At 43.4% G+C, this 14,906-nt stretch overlaps 1 protein-coding gene across 4 annotated transcripts in view; it reads right to left on the bottom strand.

Moving 5' to 3' along the window:
- The window catches only part of LOC139766683 (glutaminase kidney isoform, mitochondrial-like), a 440,343-nt gene that overhangs the window by 288,937 nt on the left and 136,500 nt on the right, over nucleotides 1-14,906 (bottom strand). For all 4 annotated transcript variants that reach the window (XM_071695597.1, XM_071695598.1, XM_071695599.1 and 1 more), the window contains one exon: nucleotides 3,393-3,480. In XM_071695597.1, coding sequence (XP_071551698.1) covers nucleotides 3,393-3,480 — 88 coding nt within the window. The remainder of the gene's footprint in view (nucleotides 1-3,392; nucleotides 3,481-14,906) is intronic.

Raw genomic sequence — 14,906 nt, 5'->3', positions numbered from 1 at the left:
TTCAAATCACCCTTCCTAACGTTCGCTAACCATCACACTATTCTTTGGCAAAGGTACAATAATAAATAGCCTCATTCCACTTTCTGGGCAATTTCCCCTTTCTGAAACTCGTTTTAGATAAATCTAAAAATGGCCTATTGTTCCTTACACATTTCAAAGATGTCATACGTAACAGTAGACTTTCCAGGCTTATCTGCAGCTTTAAGCTTCTCTATCGTAATACCAGTACATGATGAGTCTCTTCTATTACAGTACAAGGATGTATGAATTCCTTTCTCTAAGTCAGATTCCTCAATCCTTGTCTAACCTTCAGTGTCAATGGCGACAACCAGATACCCAGCCTTGTGACTTTAAATTTGAATGGGTTTTATTATAAAGTGTAGGGGAGAAAAAAAAACTCAAAGTTCGATTTATAAAAACTAAAGATGGCTGTACGCCTAAAGGATAACAAAACTTATGTTTCTCTGAATTTTGAGTCAGTAAGATACTAATATCAGACAAGATTGGAATGTCATAGAAATATTCTATCTTTAGTATCAGACCAATGAATTACGACACGTCGCAGGCGGAAAAGGCGTACTTGTACATCATATCAGACAAATTCTGTATAATATATCACGACAACATCGAACTTGATGACAATGAGAGATTAAACCAACACGTTGGCAAAAGGAAGAGGTAGTAATGCGTACGACGCGTCCAAACGATTCAAATAAAAATCCACAAGATGTCCGACAGAATATTCCACCAGAGCTGCGTTCAGTCTGGGATAGTATTAAAGTGTAAAATCACTTTACACCTGCAATTGATGATGATGATGATGATTCACAAACACGGAAGTACATCATATTGCTGTGGTGAACAAGTCATCTATGTGTGTTGACGGTTATTTATAAGTCACGGTATCAAATCAACTAAAGACTTATTATACATCTGTACAGTAGATGCACTTTCTCTACGAATCAAGTCGTTGAAAATATCAAATTCATGACTTTATAACTAAAACAAAAACGTTACTATGTCACAGATTTCTTTTATAACATTAGAATGTAACACTGGTGATTCTATTAAGATTCTGGGCATCTGAGAATCGGGTTATTTGATGTATAAAGTCTCACATACGTCATTGGAGGAGGACTGGCTCGAAGTCCTTCTTGCATAAGGGTGACATCAGACAAGGATGGCAGGCATTTATCAGATAATAATCTTTCATTCAACAAAATATTCATCAAAATAAAATAAGAAAGTCATGTTTCAATTACTTTCGCCACGTCTAATAACGACTGCCTGAAATCGTCGAGAGAAGATATTAAATCTTCAAAGAAGGGGTATTCTGTTACCTATATATATATATATATATATATATATATATATACTATCCGCCATTTCCCGCGTTAGCGAGGTAGCGATAAGAACAGAGGACTGAGTCTTTGAAGGAATATCCTCACTTGGCCCCCTTTCTCTGTTTCTTCTTTTGGAAAATCAAAAACGAGAGAGAGAGAGAGAGAGAGAGAGAGAGAGAGAGAGAGAGAGAGAGAGAGAGAGAGAGAGAGAGAGAGAGAGCACATGACAGAATTACTTCAAGCACCTGAAGACGGCAATTATTTTCTTCCCCCGACCGATTGTTTTAAGTTGACGTCGGCAGTCGTTAGACCTGACGCCGAAAATAATCAAATTAATTAAATTTACAGAAAACTCCCAAGGGTACTGGGGAAGGGGGAAGGTATGGGAGAGGGGGGGCACCATAATTTGAGGGAATGGTAATGGATGAATGACATCAAAGGTGGGGACACAGAGAGCGCGTGTCCCAGTAGTGTGTGTGTGTGTGTGTGTGTGTGTGGACGGTTTTATATATAGCCTCTTGAACTCGAAGTCGTGACCCTTGAGCACGACGGTATGACCCCTGGGTATGAAGACATGAGCCCCGTGAACACGACCACATCAACATACCCGAAGGTTGCAACGTCGTGTTCTAATGATCGTCCCGTTCGGTTTGGGACCATCGTTGGTGTACCGTCATGGTCAAAAGGTGGTACCACGGTGGTCAATGGTGGTAACATGGTGGTTAAGGATGGTATCATGGTGGTCAAGGATGGTATCATGGTGGTCAGTGGTGGTAACATGGTGGTTAAGGATGGTATCATGGTGGTCAAGGATGGTATCATGGTGGTCAATGGTGGTAACATGGTGGTCAAGGATGGTATCATGGTGGTCAATGGTAGTAACATGGTGGTTAAGGATGGTATCATGGTGGTCAAGGATGGTATCATGGTGGTCAATGGTAGTAACATGGTGGTTAAGGATGGTATCATGGTGGTCAAGGATGGTATCATGGTGGTCAATGGTGGTAACATGGTGGTCAAGGATGGTATCATGGTGGTCAAGGATGGTATCATGGTGGTCAATGGTAGTAACATGGTGGTCAATGGTAGTAACATGGTGGTCAATGGTAGTAACATGGTGGTCAATGGTAGTAACATGGTGGTCAAGGATGGTATCATGGTGGTCAATGGTGGTAACATGGTGGTCAAGGATGGTATCATGGTGGTCAAGGATGGTATCATGGTGGTCAAGGATGGTATCATGGTGGTCAATGGTGGTAACATGGTGGTCAAGGATGGTATCATGGTGGTCAAGGATGGTATCATGGTGGTCAATGGTGGTAACATGGTGGTCAAGGATGGTATCATGGTGGTCAAGGATGGTATCATGGTGGTCAATGGTGGTAACATGGTGGTTAAGGATGGTATCATGGTGGTCAAGGATGGTATCATGGTGGTCAATGGTGGTAACATGGTGGTCAAGGATGGTATCATGGTGGTCAAGGATGGTATCATGGTGGTCAATGGTGGTAACATGGTGGTCAAGGATGGTAACATGGTGGTCAAGGATGGTATCATGGTGGTCAATGGTGGTAACATGGTGGTCAAGGATGGTATCATGGTGGTCAAGGATGGTATCATGGTGGTCAAGGATGGTATCATGGTGGTCAATGGTGGTAACATGGTGGTCAAGGATGGTATCATGGTGGTCAAGGATGGTATCATGGTGGTCAATGGTGGTAACATGGTGGTCAAGGATGGTATCATGGTGGTCAAGGATGGTAACATGGTGGTCAAGGATGGTATCATGGTGGTCAAGGGTGGTACCATGGTAGTTAAAGGAAATGCATGTTGGTCAAGGATGGTATCATGGTGGTCAAGGATGGTACCATGGTAGTTAAAGGAAATGCATGTTGGTCAAGGGTGGTATCATGGTGGTCAAGGATGGTACCATGTTGGTCAAGGATGGTACCAAGGTGGTCAAGGATGGTACCATGTTGGTCAAGGGTGGTACCATGTAGGCTGGGAGGGAGGGTGTCAGTGAGGCAGGAGGAACAGTGCAGTACTCACCGCCAGGAACCTGCCCATGTGCACCGTCTCCTCCACCTCATCCTTGAACATGTCGAAGAGCTGATCCTCCACATTGATAGGCGTCACCCTGCAGGCCACAGAGAGAGAGACAAAGATTAGTAATCTATTGCCTATCTATTGATATCTATCTATATTTATCTATTTGTTCTGTACGGGGTGAGGGAGTTCTGCACTCGTAGGGCCCCACAGAGACAACGATGAGTAATTAATCACCTTCAAGTAGATATCTATTAATAATTATCTATCTATACAACACGGGGAGGAAGCTCTACATTCGTGGGGACCTATTCATCTTACTTTCTGTACTGTCCACATTCACAATTTCATTATTCAGTGTACGCCAATCACCCACCACTCTTGGCCATTGGTTGTCCCATCATGGTATATTTCGAAGAAAAGTTCACTGACGATTTCGTTAACACCACTACAGAAACCTGAGAGTTGTGTGATCAAGTCATCCCTTACTCCTCGCTCTCACACAAAGTGGACAAATCTATGGCCTCTAACATCTACCAATAAACTCTGCTCTTTTGATTCTAGTATTAACTTTATTGCCCTCCTCTGGGCCTTCTCTATGAGTTCTTTGTGCTTCACGTGCGGTGCCAAACTTGAGAAGTTCTGCTGGCCTTATGTAGGATGTGAACAGCTTCGGTGAATTCATTCTAATCTTCAGTTCTTTCCTTAGTCAATCATCACCAGTAATGAAGAGGCGTGTGGTCGTGTGAACGGTGTCTGGGAGGCTGTATGTCTGTTTGGATGTGTGTCTGTGTCTGTGGAGGTTGTACGTCTGTACGGGTAGTGTCTGTGGGAGGCTGTACGTTTGTGGAGGTTGCATGTCTGTCCGGAAGGCCCAACGTCTGTAGTGGATGAGTGTCTGTGAGGTTGTACATATGTGTGTGTGTGTCTGTGTGTGTGTGTGTGTGTGTGTGTGTGTGTGTGTGTGTGTGTGTGTGTGTGTGTGTGTGTTTGTGTGTGTGTGTGTGTGTGTGTGTGAGCTGTGCGTCTGTTATGACTGTCTGTAAGGATGTGCTTCTGTATGGGGTGTATGTCTGCGTCTGGGAAGCTGTGTCGACACAGGTTCGTCTGTCTGTGTCTGAGAGGAAGTCTGTGGAGTGGTTGCGTGCCCGTCTGTGTCAGACTCTAGGCATGTGGGGAATTGAGTGTTGTCTTATGAGCCTACAAGGAGTTGTACCTTTTATAAGTAGTTGTGTATTTCTGAGGTTATCAACTTCTGACAGCTCATCGTCTCTTTACTACAAAAAGCAAATATCTGTAATCATCTTAGTTACCCTTGCCAATAGTTGTAATGGTAAAAATTTGCAATAAATAAGCAGTATATTTCATATGTTGGTCACCCATACACCCGTCACTCATGAATAACTCAATTCCTACACATCATATACTTTCTGGGATAGTAAAGAAATGGGGAAATTTATGCAATTTTGACACACAATAGAACATGCATACAGTGGTCAGTATTCTGCTGGTAGGGCAGACGATCGAACGCCTTCAGTGTTATTGTCTTTAAAAAGAAAACCTCCCGTGTGTAATGGATGCCATATTTCTTTTTCCCAAGGAATATTGATCTCCACACTCTACACACACAACTATGACATAACCTTCGCAAATGCGCTAATTTGTAGGCTAGACATCAATCACTTCAGTACATCGGGTTCGACCCTTGGTTACATATCCTACGACCGTTCGTCCCGTCGTATACATGGGGTTATGGAGGTAAATGTACCTCCCATTACACATCTTACATTGCCCGACACATATGGTAACTAGATAGCCATTATCAAAAAAAAGAAGCAAAAAACAAAGTTACGTAACGAGAATAACCCAGGTGGCGGACCCGACTGTCAGGCCGGCCGCGTCCTGCGCCGCCCGTCAATCCTTGGCTTTCTGCCACGTCCCGCCCGCCCGCCGCCCGCCACCCACCCACCACCGTCCCGCTCTATTGACCACAACCACGTCTCCAAATTGCTCACTCTCAAGAAATAAACATCGCAGTAAATTTCTCCTGAATGACTGGAGTTTAGGGAAATTTTTCCCGAGGGACAAAGACCACAACCATTCTTTCTATAACATTGTCTTGTCAATTCATCCAGACAAGAGATGCTACTGCCGATTCTCCTACATTTATGTATTACGGGCACTTCTACTGGCACTGCAAAATAGAAACAAACCCAAGAAGTCTGAAAGTTAGGTATGCGATGTGTTTATAATATAATGAGATCTTCCATAATAGACTCGGCTTTTAGGTTAGGTTTAGTTTACGGAGAATATCTCGTTCACCCCAGCCCCTTTCTATCGATTGCAAATAATTTCCACGTTGATTAACAATTTCTCCTGCCTGTCCCTCACACGCCTTTCCCTTTCTTTTCTATTAAACCGTCTCTCCCTTATCTCACCTCTCACACACTAGAAAACCCCACCAAGGATGGCAAACAGCACCAAACTATCAGGTTCTTTCGAAGTTACCGGCGATAGCAGATAGGATTAACAACGGCGGAGAAACACTTAGAAACTTTAAATGTGTGGAGACGCAAATAGACAATGGTGGACTTTTAGCTAAATATATAGAGTTGTCTTTAACGTATCTATGGTGTTTGCTTTCCATTACTTTTATCGGTATAGCATCATCTATCATAAGTAATTTGCCTTATTCAAAATAAACCATTTGCTACTACGCGTTACACCAAAGTGATCTAGTCCTGTATATATGTTTAGGAAAAGATTCTCAAAGCCTTTGATCATTCTGAAATACTTGAACCACATCACCTCTTAACTTATTTTCTAAGCTATATATATAACTAAGATCTAGTTGGCTCACGCAGGATCTGTTTCTCATTCCCGGAATCATCCTAATAGTTTGCTACCGCACTTCTCTTTATTCTGTCTTTTCTGAAATGAGATGACCGAAAGAGGACACAATATTCAAGTTAAAAGACGCATCAGTGGATCGCAGAGAGTAAGGTTGACTTTTCAGACTTGAATTCGAATGCCCTATGAATCTTAGGCTAATGTTTTATTTATTTTACTTATTCTCTTGCCTCTAAATTATTTCTAGGTCATTAGAAATTACTACAACGAAGTCTTTGTCCCCATTTACGTTTCATTACTCAATAGAATTCATACTACAGCTTCTCATCTTTACTGCCAATGTGTAAAACTTTGCACTTTATCCACATTAAAATTCCTATGCCACACGTGAACCCAATGCATCAGTTTACGTCCATTTGTAGCAGCTGATGTTCAATTTCGTTTGCAACGTTACTTTTCATATTAGAATCATCGGTGAATTTTGTACCTTCCAGCATAGCCTAATCTCACCGTCACTAATACATATCAGACAGAACTTGTTATTTCTAACTACTGTGAGGCTCGGCCGTTTAATCACAATTCGTTTACGGTCATTTATCCAGTTTTCTGACCATCAAAGTGTTGTACACTGTATAACCCAATATATTCCACGCGACCTAACCTTTCCTAGTCATCTTTCATGGGGAAATTCATCGAACTGTTTCTGAAAATCTCAAGAAACATCAATTGCTTTACTTTCATCATACACGTTTATTGTATAAAAAAAAATGAAAAATATTTGTTAGGAACAATTTCGTAGAATATCAATCTACAAATCGGTTGGTTTAGTGGTAAACCTGTAGATATTATCAAATCTTGTGTCGAATGGTAGTTTCCATAAGTTTGCTAACACCAGACGCCAAGGCAATCAAGCGAACATTACTAGGCTACGCCTAATTATCTTAATATTGCAGGATACGCCTAATTATCTTAATATTGTAGGCTAAGCCTAATTATCTTAATATCGCATGCTACGCCTAATTATCTTAATATCGCAGGCTAGGCCTAATTATCTTAATATCGCAGGCTAGGCCTAATTATCTTAATATTGTAGGCTAGGCCTAATTATCTTGATATCGCAGGCTAGGCCTAATTATCTTAATATCGTAGGCTAGGCCTAATTACCTTAATATCGATGTCTCACTGGCAAACTTCCAATGCAGTGGACAAATTACCTTTTCTTAATATCGAGGCTTCATCGGCAAACTTCCAATGCAGTAGAACTTTCCCTGCAGCAAGTGATTTACTGATAACGAGCAGTCATGAGTTTGATATATCTTATTTTTGGCTTTTACTGTCCATGCCTATGTATTTCCTTTAATTCCATTTAACGCTGACAGTAGATCTGAATCTTGTATGTCAGTATGTTGCCAAAATATTCTCCACTATCGTGGAAGTAGATCTGGAATACCAGATGCGTTTCCATCGGTAAATGCGATGAAGATTTATGATTTCATATCACTGCCATACACTGCCTGCATGGGGGTACACCTGAGAATGAAAATAAAAACTCTCCTTCCAAGAAGGTGTATCGTCATTAATGGACGAGAGGGAGTGCAATTCTGAGAGAAAACACATTTGAAAGGACTCCACCCTATCCCCGTGAAGACTGCAGTGCATCTTCGAAGCTTCAGGATCTCCATAAAGATAGGACAGTTTAACAACAACAATGATAATAATATAATAATAATAATAATAATAATAATAATAATAATAATAATAATAATAATAACAATAAAAATAATCTATGTCATGACTTCAGTGTCTTCAGTCGAGTCGTCTTCTTAAAGTCGAGTTGTCTTCTGTGATAAATACTTCATATGGTCGTTTGCCCTGATATAAAAGAAATATCTTTTTCGTTTTTCCATGCAAATTTACGCAATTTACACTATAATGTTGATTATTTCTCTCCCTGAGCTTCTTGCGTGTAAATATTTGGGGGAACATCAATATTCAAGGCTGTTCTGGGAAATAACATTCTGCTACGACCTGTCTGACCAAGTTCCCTTTACTACAAATGATTTACATGAAAATTTTGTAAGCTACGTTTACATCATTTTCATTTACAATATCGTACGAAATTTCTCCAAACAAGAGCAAAGCTCGGATTTCTAACATCTGCGCGTGTACAATCCTAAGCCGTTTTCTTTTATTATGTTCACCAATATACATGGGGTACTGAAGGCAACCTCAGAGTTAATTCATCTAATCACTTGTACCACATTTGTCTTCCTCCAACCATGAGATTAACGACGAGTTCCTCGTATGTAACCAGGACTAAATCTAATGTATACAGGTAGGTGGCTTTACGAACTGCGTGGATGTGTTGGGTTCGGTGGGAGGAGAGGCAATCATATCCTAAAGTGATAATTTCGTGCTCAAGGATCGTACCGTCGTGCTCAAGGATAGTACCATTGTGCTCAATGCAGGTACCATCGTGCTTACGGGTGGTGCCCTTATGAAGGTGGTACCGTCGTGCTCAAGGATGGTACCGTCATGCTCTAGGATCGTACCGTCGTGCTCAAGGGTGGTACCGTCATGCTCTAGGATCGTACCGTCGTGCTCAAGGACAGTACCATCTTCCTCACGATGGTACAATCGTGATCAATGGTAGTACCATTATGCTCAAGGATGGTACATCATCGTGCTCAAGGTTAGTACCATTTTGTTCATTATGTACCGTCGTGCTCAAGGGGTTGTGGAATGGTTGTTGTCTCTTGTGCAATGAAATCAGGGCTACCCTGGCCGCCAGTCCCCAGCCAGACTCTCCCCCGGCTGCTCATCCCCAGTTGGCTTTCCCGAAGCTGCCACAGTCCCTAGGAAGACTCTCCCAGGCTGCCAGTCCCCAGCCAGTCTTGGTCTAGCACCTTACTGGCCACATCTCCGCCTCTGCCCCCAAGCCATCATTAAGCCCTTCCTGCTGAAGCTTCTGACGTCTGACTTTCTTTCCCCACTCGCCTCACCATCACGATCCTCCTCTCTCTCTAGCTTCACCCTCACGACTCCCTCTCTCTAGCTTCACCGTCACGACTCCCTCTCTAGCCTCACTATCACGATCCCCTCTCTCTAACTTCACCCTCACGACTCCCTCTCCAGCCTCACCATCACGATCCCCACCCCCTCTCTAGCCTCACCATCATGATCCTCTCTCTCTCTCTCTCTCTCTCTCTCTCTCTCTCTCTCTCTCTCTCTCTCTCTAGCCTCACCATCACGACCCCTCTGTCTAGACGCAACATCACGAGCCCCTCTCTAGCCTCACTATCAGGGACCCCTTTACCTCACCACTCAGGCAAATATCTCCCACTTTTGTGTACATTCCGTCGCCACTCATCTCTTCCCTTGCAACAGACTCAGCCATCTCTCCTACCCTACCTCCTCCAGCGTCAGTTTACCTTACTCTCCCACAGTCCACATTACGGACCTCCTCCTTCACGTGCCCGACGCCTGGCCACCTTCATCCGCCAGTGATCAAGTGACTCTGACGCGGCCGATGACGTAAGTAGCATCCTGCTAACCTGACCCTCCCGCTCCGGTACCCCAAGTAAGGTCGTAACCCTCACTGATCCTCCCCACCTGCACCTCACATCCACCTGCCCAGACCCCTGCTTATCATGAGCCAAGCTGAACGCTACGGTGCTCAGTCACCAGGGCTAAGCTTAGTTCATCCCATAGACGATGCATCTCAAGCTCACGTAATGCATCGAAACAAGACGACATTACTTGCAGCTGCCACAACAATGTAGGTGGAAGCGTTACACTGTAGCATTTGCAGGTACATCCACTGACTGTGTTTACGACTCGTATTATTTGATGGAGACTTGAGCAATCAGCCAACTCCTCAGCACAGCACCCAACAGATCCAATCCCCGAGGTACAGAAGAACATCCCAGAAATCACTGGAAACGTCTGTACATGCCTGAGGGTCACCAGCTACATATGATTGTCCTCAGATGTCGGTAATGTACGATCCAAACACAAGAGGCGCTACTTCAAGCTCTCCATCGCGGCTATTGTCCCAGCTGTAGCCGTGGGGCTACCCTCCCTCTCTCCCGCCAAGTCCTCTGCAAACACCCTCAAGCCGCTGGAAATCATCTCCATTTTCTTTAATCCAAGCTGACTGGCGGCCACGGGCCGGGCGGGCAGGTGCTCTTCGGCTCATGTCGGACCCCCACCGGCTTCAGAGGTTCCCTTCATCGTCTGCTGAGGTCCCGCCGTGACTTGAGGCGACCACAGTGTGACTAAGCAGGGCTCTTGCATCTATCTACAGTGGTGGTGCCTCTGCTCCAGTGGAAGAACCCTTTCAACCGAGTCTCCGGTGGCGTGTGGTCCTTGAAGGGTTCGAATGGCTCCCGCCTGCGTCCTCCCGTCGCGTCGGAGAGGGCCAGAGCTTCACGCCGCCACCGTCCGGGGTGCACAGCTTTAAAGCGTCCCGCCGACCTAGACAACCACGAGGCCCGTCGCCGCTCGCCGGCGTCGGCCGTCATCTCGCGCTGGGGGACAGGCGGAGGAGGAGGAGGAGGGGGAAGCAGCGGCGAGGAACTGGGTCATCATAAAGACAAAGCAGTGGGGAAAATCGGCAGCGTGGGTGGTTAGGTGGTTGGCCTCAGGTGGTGTAGTCTGAAGATGAAGACCTGGGATGGTGCAGGGTGTAGCTGGGGGCCTGGGATGATGCAGGGTGTAGTTTGGGACTTGGAATGGTGTAAGGGTGTAGCAGGGGACCTGCGATAGTGGTGGGTGTAGCTGGGACCTGGGATGGTGGAAGTAGTAGCATCATTAGTCTGGGATGGAGTAGAGTGTAGCAAGGTAGGCCTGGGATGGTGCAGGGTACAGCTGGGAGCCTGGGATGGTGCAGGGTACAGCTGGGAGCCTGGGATGGTGCATGGTACAGCTGGGAGCCTGGGATGGTGCAGGGTGCAGAAAGGTAGAACTGGGATAAAGTGTAGATACGTAGGTCTGGGATGGTGCAGAGTGTAGCAAGAGGATTTGGGATGAGGTAAATCCCAAACATTTTTTAGTTCCCTCTAAACAACGGCGGATTTCAACACTGCCTCTTCATACAAGATTAAGGTAATCAAGGGCTATACCGAGAGAGAAGGTACCAAGGGCTTACACCGCAAGATGGAGCACCGAAGGATATACCGATATTAAGAGGCTACCCAAGATTATACCGACATTAGAGGGAATGCAAGTTCTACCGATTTAAGGGGGTACCGAGAGATGTACCGATATAAAGATGAACCTAATAATATACCAATATAAGGGGTATACCCACGAAGAAACCTGATAAAGGAGGCATTCAAGAGTACTGTATGGCGTGAGGATGCGGGTAGCGAGCGAGACAACCGCTGGGTGAAGGTTCCAGTTTTAGTAATGAACTATGGAAGGTAAAGTCCGCAGAGTTCCGGCCAAGAGACCCACCTGACGCAGCACAACTACACTCACACACACACACACACACACACACACACACACACACACACACACACACACATAATATATGAACACAGCCACACGGGAAACACGATTATCACACATGCACCGTCACTATCAAGGAAGAAAACGACATACTTTCTTTCGCTGCAGATCAACAAATAAAACCAAAGATATATAAAAAGTACTCAAGGGTAAAGTCTTTAGTTCACGATATTTTCTACGATATATAGGGGTAATATCTCTTGCCTAGGACATCTTCTATAGAATAAATGAGTAAAATCGTTTGTTTACGATATTTTGTACGCCAACCAAGAACGTATAATTTGATCAAATACTCAAGCAACGCCAGAACGGACGGTCCTTCTAATTCACTGTATAATAAATCCATTCCTCACACACTTGCTGCTGAATATAACGTGTTCTTGTATTTCAAAAGACTTTAAGCGACGCTCTGTTCCAGTAATCGTCTTTCATAAACAACAAAACTTATAGGTTTGTTAATAACTAAATGATGACACAGCCTAGCAAACTGCCACTCGATCCTGAACAAACTCGAATCATTAAACAGCTCCGAATCTGATATGTTATGTCTACACTTCAGAGGATAATGTGTGACTTTTCATTTCTTTTTTAATTTCTCAACTTACAATCGTCAAAGCAAAGCGTTTATAGCTCCATTTCAAACCGTAAACAATAGTGTGAACTTTGTAAAATGTATCCTAAGCTTCGTACAAACCGGGTAACATATTTTGAGTTATACGATTCAAAGACCAGTGCCTTAATGGAGGATCACAATGATTGAAAAAAAAAAAAAATTAAGTACATGATATCTATTGTGAGACTTCTAACGAGCGGGGATGATAGACAAGTGTCAATATACTGGCTACAATATATTAGCTACAACAGAGACAGTTCCAAGATATGAGCAATATTAAATTTAAAACTGAGTTACAAGATGCAGTAGAGATACTGCATCTTACAGACTGGGTAACACAGTGAGAAACTCGGATGTTCTTACACCACCTACTTGACCTGTTCTATGTACTTGGGCCTCGAAGCCACTGTCCACATTAAAGACGGCCATGGCTGACCAGTCTGTACGGTAAACGCTTGTACACTGCTCTCCTCCCCGACTTCACTTGACGCTGATCAATCATTTTACTGCGTGAAAAAAAAAAAAAATCTAGGGTGAAAACATTTGAAACACGACAAAAATATAATGCCACTACATAACCAGGATCAGCTGACCATGTCAATAAACACCCGGGAGAGAACAATGAGCGGGGAAGGTCAACCAAAACCAGTGTTAAAAAATACACACCGTCGGTTGGTGGGTGACGGGGTGGCCGAGCGCAGGACCGCCATGATGGAGACATACAACACGCCACCCAACACAACATACGACCCCAACCTATGGACTAACACAACGGGGAAATGTTCCTCGTTTTTTTTATTGACCTTGGGGTCAATATTGTCCATACATTATTCTTATCATCACTTTCAGTCGATAAAATGTTAAACAAACATTATATAATGCTGGTTGTGCGGACACAGCATCATCGCACACTTCTTGGGTCTCATTAATGGACTGAACGAGGTAAAACGGTAAAATTTTTAAATGCTTACACAAAGAAGAATTTACATGTCAGCTGAAAATACTCCACGAGGAAAAAAATCGTGGCAGAAAGAAAAGACTGGGATATACGAATATGAAGACATTTTTTTTTCTAAAGAAATACCGACAATAACGCCAAAGATTTAAATGAAAGATAAGGACTGAAAAAAGAAGCAGAAGGACTATCTATGTAAAAAGGAAATTACGTTACATCAACTTTTGGTAAACTAAATGGAACTCTAAATAATGACATTCTGAATATTCTTTTCAAGAACAGTTTACATAATGAAATGAACGTTTCGAATATTCATCGACGGATAATTCTGAAAAGACGACTAAGAATATTCATTCAGTTCACAATCTGGAGCTGAGTCAGAACTCTGAACTCCCTTCGTGTTCAAGATGGCCCGAATCTCTCGTTCAAACTTAGTGCCTGTTGTGCTGGAGGGCCTGAGTGTCGTGTTCAAGTGTCGTAAAACGTCGTGCTCAAGGGTCGTCCCGTCATGCTCAAGGGGGTTCAAAGAAATGTATTCAGACTGCCTCCTCAAAAGCCTCTTGCCTTTGATCAGAGTATAAAATCGTGGAGTCTGCCATCACAAAAGGATGTTTCAAGCCAAGAGCAGCAGCCCGCCCACCCCAACCATGGGAAACCAATACAATCACCAATATTGCAAAACACAGCCATTACCACACACACACACACACACACACACACACACACACACACACACATTACACATTTTTAATTCCAGAACCAATCTTTATAAGAGTTTTGGTGTTACCTAAGACCTCTTTCAAAAAGGCTCCTGCAGCCCAAGACGGCGCTACTTTCAATAACGGGAATATTTGGATTTCCTTTTGAGTGGGTTCTTCGACGAGACTGTAATCCTTGTGGTAGAGCCTCGCCACAAGTAAAGTTTACCCCATATTTTCAAATTCTGGAATAGTCCCCCCCTCCCTCGAATCTACCTATGTCGGCGCGGACTTGAGATTCGAAACTTATGCTCAAAATCTGGAACTATTTTTTTGTCGTTGGGATTTTGAAGCGTAATATTTGTATCTATAACATTCTACTAGCAATATGGCGACGAAATCATTTGGGAACTACATCAAATGGTAGTATTAACAGACTTATATTTACATAAATCTGTAATATTACCAGAATGATATTTACATAAATGTATAACGATTACCATTCTGAATAAGCTTTAACCAGGTATGAAACGATCCTGGTGTCGGATGAGGTAGATTTTTGAACTCTGACCTGACAAAAGTCTGTCCAGAATATCTAACGAGCCAGAAGCCAGTACAACGGGAGGGACCAGCTGATGTGATTGATTTCGGTGGAAAATTTTTTAAAGCGCTACAACCTAACGGTTATTCAGCGCTTTTAGTATGAAAAAAAAAACCAATCTAACACATTCATGGAGTATCATACATTCTGGCTTCCTTAAAAAAGAAAAACTAGATAAAATGACTAAGATATTCTTTTTTTTTCAGTTCACACATGGACGCATTCCCTGATTGTCGTTGGATCATGATAGGCGTGCATTACGCGCTACATCTTAGCGAGTTCAGCA

This window comes from Panulirus ornatus, chromosome 58, assembly GCF_036320965.1.
Source record: "Panulirus ornatus isolate Po-2019 chromosome 58, ASM3632096v1, whole genome shotgun sequence".
Classification (NCBI taxonomy): domain Eukaryota; kingdom Metazoa; phylum Arthropoda; class Malacostraca; order Decapoda; family Palinuridae; genus Panulirus; species Panulirus ornatus.
The sequence above is the reverse complement of the archived record's forward strand: the minus strand, read 5'-3'. Positions and strand labels throughout refer to the sequence as shown.